This window comes from Pseudoliparis swirei, chromosome 20 (assembly GCF_029220125.1).
Source record: "Pseudoliparis swirei isolate HS2019 ecotype Mariana Trench chromosome 20, NWPU_hadal_v1, whole genome shotgun sequence".
Lineage (NCBI taxonomy): Eukaryota > Metazoa > Chordata > Actinopteri > Perciformes > Liparidae > Pseudoliparis > Pseudoliparis swirei.
Window position 1 is genome coordinate 25,773,161 of NC_079407.1, and position 18,646 is coordinate 25,791,806.

General features: G+C 42.8%; 1 protein-coding gene across 3 annotated transcripts; it reads left to right on the forward strand.

The window, feature by feature from the left end:
- Positions 1-5,272: 5,272 nt before the first annotated feature.
- On the forward strand, positions 5,273-16,109 carry septin4b (septin 4b). 3 transcript variants are annotated; one of them, XM_056440938.1, is made up of 12 exons: positions 5,273-5,439; positions 6,396-6,674; positions 7,628-7,724; positions 7,822-7,908; positions 9,235-9,358; positions 9,952-10,086; positions 11,126-11,243; positions 11,336-11,437; positions 11,993-12,089; positions 12,160-12,322; positions 13,523-13,613; positions 14,672-16,109. In XM_056440938.1, exons 1-12 carry the CDS (start codon positions 5,338-5,340, stop codon positions 14,738-14,740), a joined length of 1,464 nt encoding a protein of 487 aa, XP_056296913.1. In that variant the 5' UTR covers positions 5,273-5,337; the 3' UTR covers positions 14,741-16,109. The 3 variants fall into 3 exon arrangements, with proteins under 3 accessions (XP_056296913.1, XP_056296911.1, XP_056296912.1); XM_056440936.1 differs by lacking the exon at positions 14,672-16,109 and having other exon boundaries at positions 13,523-14,216; XM_056440937.1 differs by lacking the exon at positions 14,672-16,109 and having other exon boundaries at positions 6,399-6,674; positions 13,523-14,216.
- The last annotated feature ends 2,537 nt before the right edge of the window (positions 16,110-18,646 follow it).

Here is an 18,646-nt window from a genome sequence, read left to right on the forward strand (position 1 = left end):
CTTTGAAATATCCATATTGATATTCATGCTTTTCTAAAAATGTATCTGGAGCTTAAGATCAGTCCCGGGTTCGTAAAGTCCTGGAAAACCTGGAAAAGTCATGGAATTTTTAAATGGAAAAACCCAAAAGTTTTGGAAAAGTCATGGAAATATATTCACATGTGCATTTACTGAGTTTTTTTGAATAATGAATATGCTTTTAAAAGAATGACGTTCAAAATATAAGCCGGCATGCTCTAAATTCCTCCAGCACACATTTTTCGTGCTGCAAGTGAACGCACCTTAACTGAAAAGACATACAATGAATATTCTTTTAACCAAACTATTGATTTTCTCACTTTTTTTTAGGTATACATTGATATTTCACAACATTTTTGGTCATGAACATTTGGTTTAACGTCCTGCAGATCTATTGGTCAACGTGTGTCTGCCCCCTGCAGCGTGTCCACGTTGGTGACTGCAGCCCTGCTCCATCTCCCACACTCTACCAGCCTACAATTGAGCATTCCTGCCAGCAGGGGGCGAAGCTCGCCAAGCAAAAAATATGTATAGCATTCATTGAATAATGGCGTAGTAATGATTGCAGCCGGGTTCTAAACGACTGTCTTTCACCGCCTTCTCCTCCCCGAGCTGAAATGTGTTTTCGTCGTACGTCGTTTCTCTTTTGAGATTTCTGGCAACTCCCGATTTTTGCGTTTCCCATGTCGCACACGGGGAGCATTTAAAGTGGGCTTCCCCCGAGAGCCGCGACAAGTCCTCATCGTCCCGTCAGCGGCGCCGAAGCCAAAACCCACGACCGCCATCCAACACTAACAAAGCAGCTGGAGTAGAAAACCCCGAGACGCGCTTGTGTTGAATCGCGTTTCACGTCCTTCGATTGTTTCTCGGCGTGGGCTTCAGGCCCGTCGGAGAGCTGCTCACAAAGGCCTCCTTCATACGCCGTGACTGAAGGGCGTTTGTTGTGCGGCGACCTGCCGTTTTGCCCCTCAAGACTGCTTATTACATTTGATTAAAAGTGTAAGATCCCTTGGTTCTTACACAAACTGCTCCTTGGCTCCACTTCACTCGACTCTCAGGACAAACAGGACGTTCCTCAGATTGAGCTCAAGATTAAGAGTCTTTTAAAAGAGGCGTCGACTCGTGTTTTGAAGGCTTTTTTGTCTGAGTAGTTCTAGAATGTGTTTTTTATTGTTGTGATTTCCAGCCATGTGTCTCACAGGTTTATGATGCCACTCTGGACCTGGTCTGAGGTTTATTAATCCGTCTGCATGGCATCGCAGCTGATTAAAGGTTGATGGACAACCCTCAAGAGGAATCTAAATGTCAGTTTGTCGAGTTATGAGAATCGTAATTGGTTTCAGGTCTCAGCTGTGACTCGCTCCCTCATGAAAATGTGGGAGATTGATGTCGGAGGCCATCAGGTTTTATTCTGGATGCACATCGTCTAATTAAGATAGCAAAGATGCAATGTCACTCAAAGTGAAGCCTCGGTTTCTCGTTGTAAAACAGGATCTTGTGGTATCTTGTTTTATTTAGAAAAGATTGTATTATTTGTCTTTTTCTGTGTTGGTATTGCTCAACAGAGCTGGATTCATGTTTGAATCGTGTGTTTTTACAAGTATATTGATTAATCTGCTCCACACATGATAGCCTGGCTTCTATTGGCTGAGATCTGGAAGTGCACAACACAGAAGCTCCATGTTTGACTTTGAATGATAAGAGTTATTATAAATGTGACACTTAAAAGTGACACTGTGGAAAACTTCCCTCATAAACCCTTAAAATCTGCCTTTCAAATTTTCTTTATATATATATATATATATTGACCCAATTTAAGTGAGTACATTTGAGTTAAAATACTGAAGTGTTAATAATTATTTTATACCAATGGGCTTAAAGGATAAATTAAAGGAAAGTAACAAATATATTCTTTTCCTTTTTTTTTTTTTTTTAACAAATTCACAATACAATTAAATAAAATAGCAAGGCAAGAATTTAAATAATAAAGGAAATATAACCAAATTAAAAATTAAATTAAAATAAATAAGTTAGTGTATATATTGTGACACATTTACGGGACGTTATCTATAACCGGGCGGTCCTTCTGTGTGTGTGTGTGTGTGGTCTGCACGTTCTCCCCGTGTCAGCGCGGGTTCCCTCCCGGGTTCTCCGGCTTCCTCCCCACAGTCCAAAAGACGTGCAGCTCGAGTTAATTGGACTCTAAATTGCAGAGAAGTAATTACACACGCTGAACCCAGGCGGTGTGATCTTTAGGGTAAATAAATGGTCCGTTTACCGTCTGCGATATTAGTTTTTGTCTCATTTTTTGGAGAGTCAGACTTCCACCTGGATTGTGGTTGATCTGTGGAAACCTGGAGCGATTCCGTGGGATTAAAGTAAGCGAAAAAGGATCGAGTGTGACGGCTTCTGGGAGACGGAGAAAAATGGGAACGGCTTATTAAAGTTTCTGGACGAGTGGAAAAAGTTCACACGGTGAGAACGGCATCAAGTATCCCCTCCGTGGAGCGGCATAACTCTCCCTTTTTCCTCGAAGGAGGGAGAACGCTACACTACGAATGTCCCCCGGCCGCGGGCCAGGAACACCGAGGAGCCGCGAGGGGGAGGCGCGATGTCCTCGCCTCAACTCCCAACAACAAACACGTCTCTGAGCCGCCATCGTCTTCCTCCTGAGATCCATTACGTCTTCTCTCTGACTGAGAGGATATACAATCCAGAGCTATTGGCCTCCCAGACAGACGTGTCTCAAGAAATATATATACTGTATATATTATAATAAATATAATATATAATATATATATATTCTATAAATATAATATATATATAATGTATATATATAAAAATTCCTTCCCTACTTGAGTGCCTTAAACCCTTTCAGCTGTATTTAGTTATTTCTATATATTTATATATGAAGACTTAAGAACACCGAGGACCGATAACCCGGCCGGTTCAGTCGGAGAGGAAAATGTTGCACCCCGTTCCAGTTTTTTGACTTCAGAGTGCTCGTGGAAAGTCTATGTGTGTGTGTGTGTGTGTCTATGTGTGTGTGTCTGTGTCTGTGTGTGTGTGTGTTCTGACCCAGCTCTAACGGAACGGGTCGACACTCAGAAATGCCTCGAAAAAACTTTTAAATTGAGTAAAAATGTTGAACATTTTCAAGGACCTGAAAGAAGCGTTTCATCCGGGTGACGCCGTTAAACTTTACCGGCGACTTATTTTGATCCCAGATATTTATTTTGTGGATACAAACGCGCGGCAGCGGCAGCTCGCCGCTTCAATCTGCATACGAACGAGAACGTTCCCTCGACGCAGCGGTATTTAAATAGTTCCTAATGAATTAATTAATGAGCTTTTATTGGAGAATTCATGAGCGTAGCAGGTTATGTTTAATATATGAATGTTTTATTCAGATGGGGGTCAGTAATGACCATCAGTGTGTTGTGTGTCTGGCGATGAGCTCCACTCTACAACTAGTTAGTAGATTATTGAGCTTTGGTCTCGCTGATGGGGCGTCTGGGTCATTGTGTGTGTGTGTGTGTGTGTGTGTGTGTGTGTGTGTGTGTGTGTGTGTGTGTGTGTGTGTGTGTGTGTGTGTGTGTGTGTGTGTGTGTGTGTGTGTGTGTGTGTGTGTGTGAAGGGCGCCGTGTCCTCTGTGATGGAAGGCGTGTATAAAAGCTGCAGCTCTCCGCTCTCCGCATGACGAGCGGCGTGTGTGCAGAGGCGAGAAGACGAAGAGGGCTTTACGTGCTGAAAAAAGGTAAAGAGGAAAGGAGCAGAGGAGGTGACAGGAGGAGGTGAGGCTGTGTGCAGATGGAGGTTTGGGGAGTTTGTGATGCAACTGTTTTTGTGAGACGCTTTTCCAAAGATGAATGCTCGTGGGTTTTAATGTGCACGGCCGTTGTGAGATTTACAATCTGATGATCCGGTACCAACAACATCAAACAAAAATAATAATCACTTCAGTTTATTCCGTTTAGCCCGATATCACAAATGTGCCTCAAGAGGGCTTTACCATCCGTACGCATACGGCATCCCTGACCTTTGACCTCATCGGATCAGGAAAAACTCCCAAGAAAAAAACATTAATGGGGTAAAAAAAGGTAAGAACCCTTCAGGAGAGCAACAGAGGAGGGTCCCTCTCCAGGACGGACGGAATAACAGACGTCATGTGACCAGAAGGAAGCGTTACAGAAGAAGGAACATTTAATTCTAACGTCGTGTCCAAAGTTGTTTTTAAAGCTCTTCAATCGAGCGTCTCTCTCTCTGTTATCCGGGTCGCCGTGTTGGACATCGATCTCCGAGCTTCTGATTGGAGCTCGGGGGAAGCGGGTCACTGTGAACCTATCGATGCCCCAAAGCGCTCCAGCCCACTTTAATTAAAGCGACACGCCGAGGATGGAGCGCATAAACCACGGTGGGGCCGATATCAACAATTTTGAGCAATTATATATATATATATATGTTGTATATATGTTGAAAATGCGGAAGGTTATGTTTTGATTTATTTATTATTTTTTATTGCATGTTATGTGCAAAAAAAAAAAAAAAAAAAAAACCGAAATTTGGTGGGAATGTGATGATTTTATTGTTTATTATTTGATTTTTTTTTGATTTGATTAGATTCAAAGGGTCAAGTGTCAAGGTCGAAAAGGTCGAAATCATCTTTACCATAATCTTACCATACCATAGCACAATTGGCATGCAAATAATGCCAATGTTCATGCCAAATCATCAATCATAATGCAAAGCCGGGCGAGTGCCCATTCTAGCCATTCTAGTTTATATAAGAGTTAAAAAGTGATGGAGGGGGTTTCAAATGTTGCTTCAGACTTCAAAGACTTCCCGGTGGGGACGTTAACGTCTGAGCCGCTCGAACAAATCGCGATTATTGACTCCCGATCGGCTCGAGACGCAACGGGAATCCTTTTGGCGGGAGTGCGACGGCCTGTTTTACTTTGAAGGGCTGCGACGGCCTCCGTGTCGCTGACGCCGGAAAGACGATGTCGGAGGAACTCGTAACGTCGAACTCGTCGACTCCGTCGTCGCTCGTGTCTTCTCTGCCGTCGAACCACTTCCTGTTTTAAACGGCGCCATGTGGTTTTTGTATGTCGTAATTTCTTTTTGCATTATTAAATTTGTTTTTCTTTTTCGTCTCCTTTCTCTCGTCTTTCTTGAACATCCACTCCCTTTCGTCTTGAACCTCGCGCACCTTATTATTTCCTCCTCGCGACAGCCTCCGCCTCCTCCTCTTCCTCCTCCTCCTCCTCCCTCCCCTTCTGGGTCGAGAGATCGCAGAGTGCTCCGTCGCCCCCGGTTGCAATGGAGGACGGTGACCACGAGGCCGCTCACTGCTCAGCGGACGAGCGGCGGGACTCTGGCTCCGCCTCCCCGAATCACAGCCGGCACCACGATGCTGAACAGGTACCAGAGCCCCCCCCCCCAAAAAGACCTGAACTCCTCATTTTATCCCTCCAAACTCATTTTCACCGTGGGCCACATCGGCATCATGGCCGCCCTCTTAAAGGGCCGGAAACACTTTATAAACTCCTCGCATTTATTGTTCAATAACTCTCTTTGCATTTGATTATTGTTTATTGGAGTGTAGAAATATTGTACGTAAGAAAACGTCTCCAATATTACAACATGAATCTATTTAATTAAATACCTTCAAAATAAAAGCACGGGACATTTTTCGCCAATTTCTGTAAGAAAAGGGGATCACATGTCTTTCAAGCCGCCAAGGGCCATGTACAATTAACACCTGAGCTCTAGTAGGAGACTTAACCTGTAGAGCCTTGAAAAAAAAGTATATTTAGTCATTCTTCACACAGACTAGAACCGTATACGTTTACGTTGTAGGTCTCGTACTCGGCCGATGCACAACATGAGGGCAGTGTCACTTTAAGAGCCGACTGATGCCTTCATATCGCCTCGTTGCTTCCTGAGGACCTCATCGTGCATAATTTATCCTCACGCCCGACGAGCCGGGAGACGTCTTCAGTTTGGTAACTGGAGTCCAGAGCTGCGGCTCCTCTTCCAGGAGAAACGTTTTTAATTGGTTTTATTTTAGTTATGAGAGAGCGATAGCTCGGTGTGTTTTACCCCCGATGAAAAAAATTTACCTGACGTCTCTAATAACTATAAAGAAGGTTGTTTTCTTGCCGTCACATTAGTGGTCCAGACATTTATTATCCATGATGGAGAATGTAAAAAATGAAGTGCAACTAACACCGCGTATTCAATACTAGTTTTACCCCCCCGGATCTCGATCCTCTCCACGATGAAACCTGACTTCTCCACCTCTTCTCTTTGCCTCCGGCCCTCTGTTTTCGTTTAATTTCCCCCCCGTTCCTCCGCTCCACCTCGTGTGTCTCTAGCAGTCAGACGACTCGGAGGTGGAGAACATTATGCAAGACCCTCCCCACCACCAAGGGGGGGGGCACGACCACCGCGACCACGAGCACCCCCACGGTCATCATCATCATCACGATGCAGACGGGGAAGCTGAGGGCGAGGACCGCCCTCGCACCCCGTCGTCTTTGCGGCCCCCCCCCCCTGCAGGCGGCGGGGCGCCGGCGGGTCCGTGTTCAGAGCTCGTCGGTCCCGCCAGGCCCAAGAGCCCCTGGGGGCGCTTTGACCCGTACTGCAACAACGAGGTAACACCAGAACCCCAGAAGGGAGGAACCGTGTGTGTGTGTGTGTGTGTGTGTATGTGTGTGTAAGTGTGTCATCTACATTGGGATGAGAGGGAGAGATGAGCTCGGCTACAATGTGGAGCAGGCAGACGCAATGTGTGTGTGTGTGTGTGTGTGTTGCTCCGCCTCTGGTGGAACACGGGGTGATGGAGTTGAGACGGTCGTGATGCTTCTATCGTTTTATTTTACTCGAGCTGAATCGTTCTCGTCGTGTGTATATATATTTCAAGGTTTTATTTTATTTTTGGGATCTAAAAAGGAAAACGACACATTTTGTAATCGTATTCTTTTCTGACATCAACGAATGACTCAAGACTCGAGGTTTTATTCTCCATTTGTGCCCCAACAGTTCAGTCACATTGTAAAAGTAGAGCAGGGCTCAGTCACAGTTTCGAAATGTCACGAATAAGAAGGAAAAAATACAAAATATGAAAGAAAACACTAGAAGGTGGTAATACAATATGCACAAGAACAAGAAAAGTGCTGATTTGTACAGTTTTAAATGCAGTAAACATCATTTAACCACCTTTCATCAGCATCTCCTGATATCTCTCTCTCTCTTTCCCTCTCTCTCTCTTCTTCCCTTTCCCTCTCTCTCCCTCACCATCTCTTCCCCCTCTCCCTCTCTCTCCCCCTCCCTCTCTCCCCCTCTCTCTCTCCCTCTCCTTCTCCTTCTCCCTCTCTTTCCCTCCCTCCCTCCCTCCCTCTCTCTCTCTCTCTCCCTCTCTTCTGATACAGTTTTAAATTACAGTAATAATACGTTGTATATATAAACACATAAGTGAGGAAAGTTATTACATATATTTCAATAGTTTTACTCGCAGAACAAAACGTGTTGTGTGAGATGATGCACAATGTGTATTATTATTATTGTTATTATTATTATTATTAATATGCTGTGTGTGTTTTCTCAGGACCAGGGCAAGGAGTACGTGGGTTTCGCGACGCTGCCCAACCAGGTGCACCGCAAGTCTGTGAAGAAGGGCTTCGACTTCACGCTCATGGTGGCAGGTAAACGGACGTCAGCAGACATGAGATCTTCATCCTCCTTCGTCTTCTTCGTAGAGACTTTAAAGTCTTTTAATCCTCGTTACTTTCCCTCGTGAAGGGGAGTCGGGCCTGGGGAAGTCCACCCTGGTCAACAGCCTCTTCCTCACAGATCTCTATAAAGACAGGAAGCTGCTCAATGCTGAAGGTGAGCGAGACACACCTGAACCTTCTGTTTTATTTCATATGTGTTGATATTACCAGGGTTCGTACGGTCATGGAAAACCTGGAAAAGTTATGACATTTTAAAATGGTTATTTACAGGCCTTGAAACGTCCTTTAAAAAAAATTATTCCCAAAAGTTTTGGAAAAGTCATGATGGAAAAGTGTTTTATTCACATGTTAATTCACACGGTATTTATACTGTATGCTTTTTAATTCTCAGTTAGTTTAAATACGACATTTTCTCACTTTTTCATGATTTCACAAAACGCTTGGTCATGGACATTTTGTTTAAAGTCCTGGAAAAGCCCTAAAAGTTTTGGAAAAGTCATGGAAAATGTGTTTCATACTTTTTTTCTTTTACTATTTTCCACGCTGCAAGTGAACACACCTTAACTGAAAACACATAAATATTTATTCTTTTAACCCTTGTGTTGCCTTCGGGTCATTTTGACCCGATTCAATATTTAACCCTCCTGTCGCCTTCGGGTCAATTTGACCCGATTCAATGTTTAATGTCGGTGTTCTTTCGGGAGTCAACAAACAAACATAAAGTACCTCACACTTAAACTTGGAAAACAATATTAATTCTAATACTTTTCTGGAGATTTTAATAGCTGGGGTCATATTGACCTCAAGGGTAAAATATGTTAGTAAATATAAAGGTAACAGGAGGGTTAAACATTGAATCGGGTCATATTGACCCGAAGGCGACAGGAGGGTGAAACATTGAATCGGGTCAAATTGACCCGAAGGCAACACAAGGGTTAAGAAAACTGCTGTCTATCCCAAATCCCAAAATTACTATTTTCCACGCTGCAAGTGAACACACCTTAACTGAAAAGACATGCATATTTATTCTTTTAATAAAACTGTTGTCTATTCCAAATCCCAAAAGTTTTGGTAAAGTCATGGAAATGTGTTATATTGATATGTTTATTAACGCTGAGTTTTAAATAATGAATATGCTTTTTTAAAGAATGACGCTCAAAATATAAGCCGGCATTCGCTCTTTCATACTTTTTTTCTTTTACTATTTTTCGCGCTGCAAGTGAACGCACCTCAACTGAGAAGACATAAATATTTATTCTTTTAATAAAACTGTTATCTCATTCATTTGAGTCATTTAAGGTTTTATACTGTATGCTTTGGAATTCTCATTGTTAGTTTAAATACGACATTTTCGCACTTTTTCCTTTAAACACAGAGATTTCACAAAATGCTTGGTCATTTAAATTTGGTTAAAAGTCCTGGAAGCCGATTGGTCGACATGAGTCTGAACCTTGTGTTGTTTGTGTTTCTCCCTCATCAGAGCGCATCACACAAACCGTAGAAATCACCAAACACACGGTGGACATCGAGGAGAAAGGCGTCAAGCTGAAGCTCACCATCACGGACACGCCCGGGTTCGGGGACGCCGTGAACAACACCGAGTGGTACCGAGACAAATACCCTCATTTTAGCCGTGTTTATAAAAAAAAAAATGCTTAAAAGTTTAGGGTCACCCAGACAATTTGGCGTTTTTCATGAGAACTCACACTTTTATTTATCAAATAAATTGCTAAATGAATATAAAATACAGTCAAGATGTTGACAAGGTTAGAAATAATGATTTTTATTGTAAATATTAATGTTGTTCTTCTTGTGGCTCAAAGGAAGGCCAGTTTCATAGCTTCTCTCACCAGCATAACTGTTTTCAGCTGCGCTCACATAAAAAGGGTTTTCAAGGGTTTTCTACCCCTCCGTTAGTCTTCTAAGGCGATAACACAATGTGCCATCAGAACACTGGAGATGGGCCTCTACACACCTCTGTAGAGACTTCATTATAACCAGAGAATAGTCATCTACACATTAACTATGAAGAGAGTATTTATGATTCATTTAATGTTATCTTCATTGAAAAAAACAGTGCTTTGAAAAATAAGGACATTTCTAAGTGACCCCAAACTTCTGAACGGTAGTGTCTATATTTGGGGTGTCACAGTGTGTGTGTTGAATGTCCCTGTGTGTGTGTGTGTTCCTGCTCCAGCTGGAAGTCGGTGGCCGATTACATCGACCAGCAGTTCGAGCAGTACTTCAGGGACGAGAGCGGCCTCAACCGCAAGAACATCCAGGACAACCGCGTCCACTGCTGCCTCTACTTCATCTCCCCCTTCGGTCACGGGTAGGACACACGCTCAGTGCCCTCCACCGCTCTCTCTCTCTCTCTCTCTTTATCACCCCTAGTTATGGGGAATGTGACATGTTAACCCATCACACCAACCTTTCACTTTCCCTAAATTACATGCACGCTAAAATATACAACCTTTAATTTCCTGCACAAACACAACCGCCATAAATCTCTAGTGTACCAGCATTTAGTTGCAGAGCATTCATGGAGTTGAAATTTACATCCATTGCAGGACTTTCACGAAAAATCATTCATTTTGTGCTGATGCGGTGCTTTTTTCTCACGTGCACTGTCCCACGTGCACTGTTCCACATGCACTCTTCCACATGCACTGTCCCACATGCACTCTTCCACATGCACTCTTCCACATGCACTCTTCCACATGCACTCTTCCACATGCACTCTTCCACATGCACTGTGCTCAGAACACATTAGCGATCCACCTCTATTGCTGCAGATCATTCTTAAAGCCGGTGGTGGAGAAACGGCCCCCTCTGGTGGTGAGCGCCGGTCATTACGCGTTAGATGCTCAGAGAGCGTGACCTCTGATTGGCTAGCGACATCATCCCATCAACGTCAGGCTGATAACATAAGTACAGTGAGGCTGAAAAGTGACGTGTCTATTGGCAGAAGAACACACATCTTGGATTATTTATCCCTCGATCCCAACAACTGTCATTCCAATTCTATTCAATATTTTCAATTCAAGTTTCTATTCACCATTTGTGGCGATAGACACATTGGAAATCTAGTGCAGGACTCAGTCAACAGTTACTAGAAATAACACTATAATAAGAAAGAAAAGTATAAAAGAAAACACTATACAGGAAGTGGTAACATGTACAAGAACAAGAAAAGTGCTAAAATGTAAAGATTTAAAATATAGATATTAATAATACGTCACATATTGCACGTGATAAGTGTAGTGAGGTCGTGTGATTACACATATACATGGGAAATCTGTTTTATAGACCTAGTATGGGTTCACTTTGGGGTTTATCGTGTCTCAACGTGCTCTACCTCCCTCCTCTAGCCTCCGGCCTCTGGACGTGGAGTTCATGAAAGCTCTTCACGAGAAGGTCAACATCGTCCCCATCTTGGCCAAGGCGGACACGCTGACCCCGACCGAGGTCAAGAAGAAGAAAATCAAGGCGAGGCTGACCCCAGACGATAGACCGAGGCTCACCGGACGACTCTGTGCCCGTTTTAAACGTTGTGCCCCCCCCCCCCCCCCCCCCCGTAGATCCGAGAGGAGATCGAGCAGTACGGGATCAAGGTCTACCAGTTCCCCGACTGCGACTCTGACGAAGACGAGGACTTCAAGCAGCAGGACCATCAGCTCAAGGTACGAGCCGGAGCCGCGGGGAGTCTTCAGGTGCTTCATCAATACGTGTTTCATCACATGTTGACCCATTAAAACACGACTCTCAACATGCCGACCTCACAGAGGGATGTCACACACACACACACACACACACCTTCACAGCCCTGACGACTCAGCAGATTCTCTCTCTGGCCTCGAGTCCTCCGATCAGAAGCAACGAGTCTGACTGCAGCCGACACGGGAAGAGAAGAAGAATATGAACTGGAGGAGGAGGAGGAGAAGAAGAAGAATATGAACTGTGAATGAGAAGTTATTCATAAGTTATTAGACAAGATATGGAGTGTAGACTGGATTTGAGAGTAAAGCAGAAATGAGATGGGGAGGGAAAAGAGGAGGAAAAGGAGGAGGAGGAGGACGTATTAACGACAATAAACACACACTGCACTGCACCACTCGCCGGTCCAACCGTAACTCGTCTACGGACCCACACACACACACACACACACACACAGATGCTCCTCTTTGAGGCGCCGTGGTAACGCTCTGCTCCTCCTCTCCTCCTCCTCTCTCCTCCAGGAGAGCATCCCCTTCGCGGTGATCGGCAGCAACACGGTGGTGGAGGCCAGAGGGAAGCGGGTCCGGGGCCGCCTCTACCCCTGGGGCATCGTGGAAGGTGGGCCTCCTCCTCCGGTTACAGTGTGTGTGTGTGTGTGTGTGTCTGACATTACGCCCCTCCCCCGCAGTGGAGAACTCGGCCCACTGTGACTTCGTGAAGCTCAGGAACATGCTGGTCCGCACGCACATGCAGGACCTGAAGGACGTGACCCGGGAGACGCACTACGAGAACTACCGGGCGCACTGCATCCAGAACATGACGCGCATGGTGGTGAAGGAGCGCAACCGCAAGTACGGAATGTTAGACACAATAACACACTTTATGTTTACCTTGTATAGACTGGTATTCCGTCTATATTTAATATTGCTGTTGGATTTTTTTCTTGCTGCTTTTAAAACTTTTTTATTCTTCTCGATGCTCACTACTGTCCACCTGCTCATAACGAAGTGTCTTATCTTATAAATTAATATACACATTTAAAGAGCAAATATAGTCATATTTTTAGCCTCTCTGTGATTCAATTTAGTTTATTTTGTAAAGCCCAATATCACAAATTAGGAATGTGCCTCAGAGGGCTTTACACTCCTGACCTTTGACCTCACATCGGATCAGGAGAAACTCCCTAAAAAAATAAAAGAAGAAAAAATGTCACGGGGGGGAAAAAGGTGAAGAACCTTCAGGAGAGCAAAGGGGAGGATCACTCTCCAGGAAGTCACGTGACCAGATGTCACATGACATCTATGACAGAGTTACATAAACATGAAATGAACATGAGGGAGGGGATGAAGAGTTGATGTGACGTCTCTGTGTGACGTCTGTGTGTGTGTGTCTGTGTGTCTCTGTCTGTGTGTGTGTGTGTGTGTCTGTGTGTCTGTGTGTCTCTGTGTCTGTGTGTGTGTGTGTGTGTCTGTGTGTCTGTGTGTCTCTGTGTGTGTGTGTGTCTGTGTGTCTGTGTGTGTGTCTGTGTGTCTGTGTGTGTGTCTGTGTGTCTCTGTGTGTGTGTGTCTGTGTGTCTGTGTCTGTGTGTGTGTGTGTGTCTCTGTGTCTGTCTGTGTGTGTGTGTGTCTGTGTGTGTGTCTGTGTGTGTGTGTCTGTGTGTCTCTGTGTCTGTGTGTGTGTGTCTGTGTGTGTGTCTGTGTGTGTGTGTCTGTGTGTGTGTGTCTGTGTCTCTGTGTGTGTGTGTGTCTGTGTGTCTGTGTGTGTGTGTGTCTGTGTGTCTCTGTGTCTGTGTGTGTGTCTCTGTGTCTCTGTGTGTCTGTGTGTCTCTGTGTCTCTGTGTCTGTGTGTGTGTGTGTCTCTGTGTCTCTGTGTCTCTGTGTCTCTGTGTCTGTGTGTGTGTGTGTGTGTGTCTGTGTGTGTGTGTGTGTCTGTCTGTGTGTCTCTGTGTGTGTCTGTGTGTCTCTGTGTCTGTGTGTCTGTGTGTGTGTGTGTGTGTGTCTGTGTGTGTGTGTGTGTGTGTGTGTGTGTGTGTGTGTGACGTCTCTCTGCAGCAAGCTGACCAGGGAGAGCGGCACCGACTTCCCGCTCCCGGCGGCGCCCGGCGAGGAGACGGAGAAGCTCATCCGGGAGAAAGACGAGGAGGTACGGCACGCCGACCGCCGGCCGCCGGACACGCGCCGCGAGCACGAGGCCGAACGCGGCGCCGAGCCCCCCGGGGGGTCCGAGTCCGGCGCGCCCCTCAGGGATCTCGCCGACGAAGCCCTCTGAGGCCGAGAGCCAGGATGGCGATCGTGTTTTCTGAGGCTGACGATGAGTAGCCTCATAAAACACGGAGCGACTGTCGTACCTTTAAGCCCTCGTTACGCTCCCTCTAAACGTCCTGTTGCTATGAACTCTGGGAAGGAAAAGAACAACGTTGCATAATTGGTTAACACTTGGTCCAGGGCAATAATGTTTACCCCAGTGATTATATTTAACGGCTAAATAACATTTTGGTGTGAAATATGTCATAAATGGTTTTCTTTGGGCTTTGGTTAGAAGAATAAATAACAAAACTGTAGATTACAGATTCATTTTTTAAGGCTCCTTGTTTTTAAGTTTTAGGATTTTACTTGTTAGATAAAGTAACTCTAGATGACGCAGAAATGTTTTCATAGTAATCTATAAAAAAGAGAAGCTGATTGGTCGTTCCCCCCCCCCCCCCACGCAACCTATTTATTTGATCAAATAAAGAGTTAAATTCTTTCAAGTTGTTTTATTTTGTTGAGCGACGACGGACGATTCACGAGAAGCGGATTTTTTATTGATTTTTTATAATCGTTCAAACTAAATCAGCAAAACGTCATCGTGGGAAACTGTGACACTTATTTTCTTAACGAATTTATAATAATCCTGAACTGTGACATTAATATTTTTGGAAAAATGGTAAATTATTATAATATTCGATACAAAAAGCACGACGACGGGTCGAGGTCGTGTGTCGTGACGTGTGACACATATTTGAGTTTGAGCCTTCTGACCCCCCCCCCCCCAAAAAAATTCAAAGACCCCCCCCACGATAAACCGGTGGCCCCGATGATAGCTCAGGTCACGTGTTCCAGAGTCCCCCCCCCCCGAGTGTTATTGATTTGTCTCGTTCCGTCACGCGTTCGTAATTAATTTTGGAAAGCTCTAACACGTGTCTCCTCTCTCTCTCACAGCTGAGGCGGATGCAGGAGATGCTGACGATGATCCAAGATCAAATGCACACGCAGAAGGAAGGCCACTGAGAGGGAGAGAGGGAGGGAGAGAGAGAGGGAGAGAGGGAGAGAGAGAGAGAGAGAGAGAACCTTTTTTTATTCCTTTCTGGAGCATTGGCGTCACCTTTTGGGTCCACCGACCACCACTGAGCCTCATCAACAGCATGTGACACCTGGGACACCTGCACGGAGGCGGTAAGGCCTCCTCCCTTCCTCCTCTATGACATCACAGCACCCTTAAGGCCTCCTCCCTTCCTCCTCTATGACATCCACCCTTAAGGCCTCCTCCCTTCCTCCTCTATGACATCACAGCGCTGCCTAAAACTCTCGACCCTCCACACACAATCATTATTTTTTTGCTCCTTCTGATAAACTTTAATGGTAAGAGGGGTTTTCAAATAGATTTTGTTTAGCCACATGATCACAGGGTTATTCTATTGTTATTTTTACATGAGATCTAACAAGTGGTTTACATGTGGTGAACTACTCTTATTTTATTTTTTTTGCATACTGTAATAATTTAATTTTCTATATTCCTGCTTTTCATCTTTTTATTTGTTCCTGCTTTTATTTAAACACGCCTTGACTTTATGTATCGAGGATCGTTTTATGTGCATTTCTTTTCATCCGAGGTTCTTTGCAGGTAAATCGGGTTTAATCTTAGAGTATTGTTTTAGATTTAATTAAACTTTATGCTTTATCAGTGTGTGCATGTTTATCATAGCTGCCCGCTCTGATGCCTGATGCCAGTCTTAACTGCAATGTGTACCGTACTGACACATCAACAGTCAAAATAATCCACTTTTTACACGACGAAGAAGTCTATTAATGGTTAAAGGTCAAAGGTCACGCAGTGTATGTTACTTTTGCATGTGTCGTGTGAAGGTTTTTTGTCAGATTGCAGATCAATTTGGTGATCATAAGGTTATTTATGGGCAATGGAAATATGTAACGACTTAATTGTCTGGTAGAATATATCGAGAGGACGGTGGAGTTTTATTTTACTTTTTATTTTGGTTGGTGAGAATTGTATATGAAATGTTGGACGTGTGCGAACTTTGAGGTAACCAAAGGCCAACAACTTTAATTTTCCTTTATCAAAGTGCAAATGTAGTTTTGTATTTGTAACTAAGAGTAATGAAAACAAAAAAATGATGGGTTGAACTTAATTATTTTTGTGGCGTGACCTTTTATGTTTAATAGAAGAAAAAAAGATATTCCTCGAGTCAGGTATTTACTTTTGTCTCAGATTTTTTATTTTTGTTTTATATTACATTTGTCTTTTTGTTTTCATACTTTTTGAAGTATATTTATGTAACAAATTTAAAAAATACAATACAAATGGAGAGAACGATATGTACAAATTCTAATATCGTAATAAAAAAATATGAAAATAATTCCCAAGTCTCCGTCGGACATTGAGTTTTAACTTTTATGTTGTGAAAAAGTGATTTTAATATACATTTAAATCAACTAAGATATGAAATGTTCCACCATTAGTGTTATAAGTGACGTCACCTCTTAGCCCCGCCCCCTGAGGGTGACGCCCACTAACAGCTGTTGTTAATTGCTAATTAACCAGCTGTGTGGCTCATTGAATGTTTGAAAAAAAAATCCCGAAAACAAATCTGTATAGTTAGCTTCTAATACTTTGTATTTTAATGTAAAATACTTTTTACACATGAATAGACGTAAAACTTAAAATATATTTGTGCAGAGGACCGACGAGATTAAAATATATTTAATGCAAAGGATTAAGTCCATTTGGAAGTGGAGGAAAATATTACGTGGATTTTAAAATTATTTATAAAGTTGAGTTCATATGACATTTCATGGTATCATCATGTTTTATTACTTTTGAAAATATACTATCACTTTCTTTCATATGCTCCACTGACTCATTTCAATAAACTATTATCACTTAGACATTCACTCATATTTCATAAGTCAGTCAAATTATATATTTTTATAAAAAATATTGCTTTTATATAGTATTATTTTTCTTATATATAACAAATATTTTTTTAGAATATTAACAAATATTTTTCTTGAATGCAGTAAAATTGGAAAGTGATGGTGTAGTATGTGATAATACTTTTAATGGCATTTACTATCTATAAATGATCCTATTAATTAACTTTTACGACATACAATAAATGCTTTTTTTTTTTGTATACTATAATTTAAAATTATATTCAGGCGATTTCGAGATTAACTGCTAATTAAAATAGTTAATTTGTTAATTGCAGACATAAATAACAAAGATAATAAAAGTATTCAGTAATGTACTGAAATTACTTCAATACGGAAATAAATATAAGCGTCTCCAGACATTTTGTAAACATAATACAATTTATTAAGTATATTTTTTATAAATTTTTTAATTTTACACATTTGTCCCCAGCTTTTTTTTTTTACAACATACACAGTTATATCTACATTTACAGGCTATATACAACTTAAACTTTCTCCATAGGGAAAACACAAGTATATTGTTGCTTCTTCAAGTATCGGAATCCCTGTTCATTTGTACACATTTTGTTTTGCTACAATATGATTTCATTTTGTATTTGTTCAAATAACATTTTGCATAAAATATGGAGGGTGAAAAAAATAAAAATAAAAAACATTACTTTTGCATTTAGTCAAACACAAAAGCTTTAAATCATATTGCATCAGAACAAAATTAAAAACAATCACGGGGTAAATACTTTCCACAGTGGGCGAGTGTATGATATACACACACACAAACACACACAACTGTACATGGTCCCAGTTGAAAAAAATAAAATTATTATCAAATACCAATAATTAGTCAGAACATAAAAAGCTATTATTCAGATGAAACAAGCAACAGTACATTTTAAAAATACAAAAATCAGTTTTAAATGTTACACTTTACATACATATACAATAGATACTTTAATAAAGTAATCGCATTTTTTTCTTTAAAAAAAAGAGGAGGCGGGGCGTAACTTCTGATGAGTGCATCCTTTTCGTGGATCGGTACATTCGGATGAAAACGAGGAGAACGTGTCGCCGATCTAGTGCTACGCCAAGACCACATGAATGTTCACAGTGCTAGCTTTGGAATAAGATCTTTAAAAAAATAACACACACACATTGATTGGATTTATGCCAGGCGTTAAATATGTAACATTCCTACTGCAACTCGTCAAAGTCTGCAGAGCACGACAACCCGACGTCGGCTCCTTTGTGATCACTAATCAATACGCTCATGCTCTCACCGCACACACACACACACATCCTAGACCAACAAAGAAACACACTTAAACTACATTTCATGGACCTCTTGCGTCTTCACATTCAGAACCTGAAGCTCACGTCGAGTATTTAAAACACACTTCTGTGTTGTTGCGTTTGCATCTAAAAACGATTCCATTTGCCAAAAATGTTGACAAAAACAAAACTATATCCGTAAACTTGTCCTCCAGTGAGATTGAAGGACAAATACCAATAAAAGATAAGTAACAGTTTTAAGTGTCCGACATTAAAACCTCCAACAAAACTGCATCTTCTTTATAATTTAATTGGCTGTTTGAATGACGTAAATCCCCCATCGCCACGGGACTGTAGTTCTACACGGCGGCCAGCAGGGGGCGCTGAGGACCGCAGCTCCAGGACCCGGTCCAGTGGGCCGGGCCGGGATCTGGCTCCAGCCCTGCAGCATGTGCCTCTGAGGGAGAGGAGGCGGAGCTTCTCGAAATCACATTCCCAACGTGCTGGTTATGGCGGGGGTCTGATCCCCCCCCCCCCCCCAGTGCAGCCTCTCGAATACGTGATGATTCTATTGGTTCATCCACAGAGACGACGGGGAATGGAACGGCCGACACACACACACACACACACACACACACACACACACACACACACACACACACACACACACACACACACACACACACACACACACAC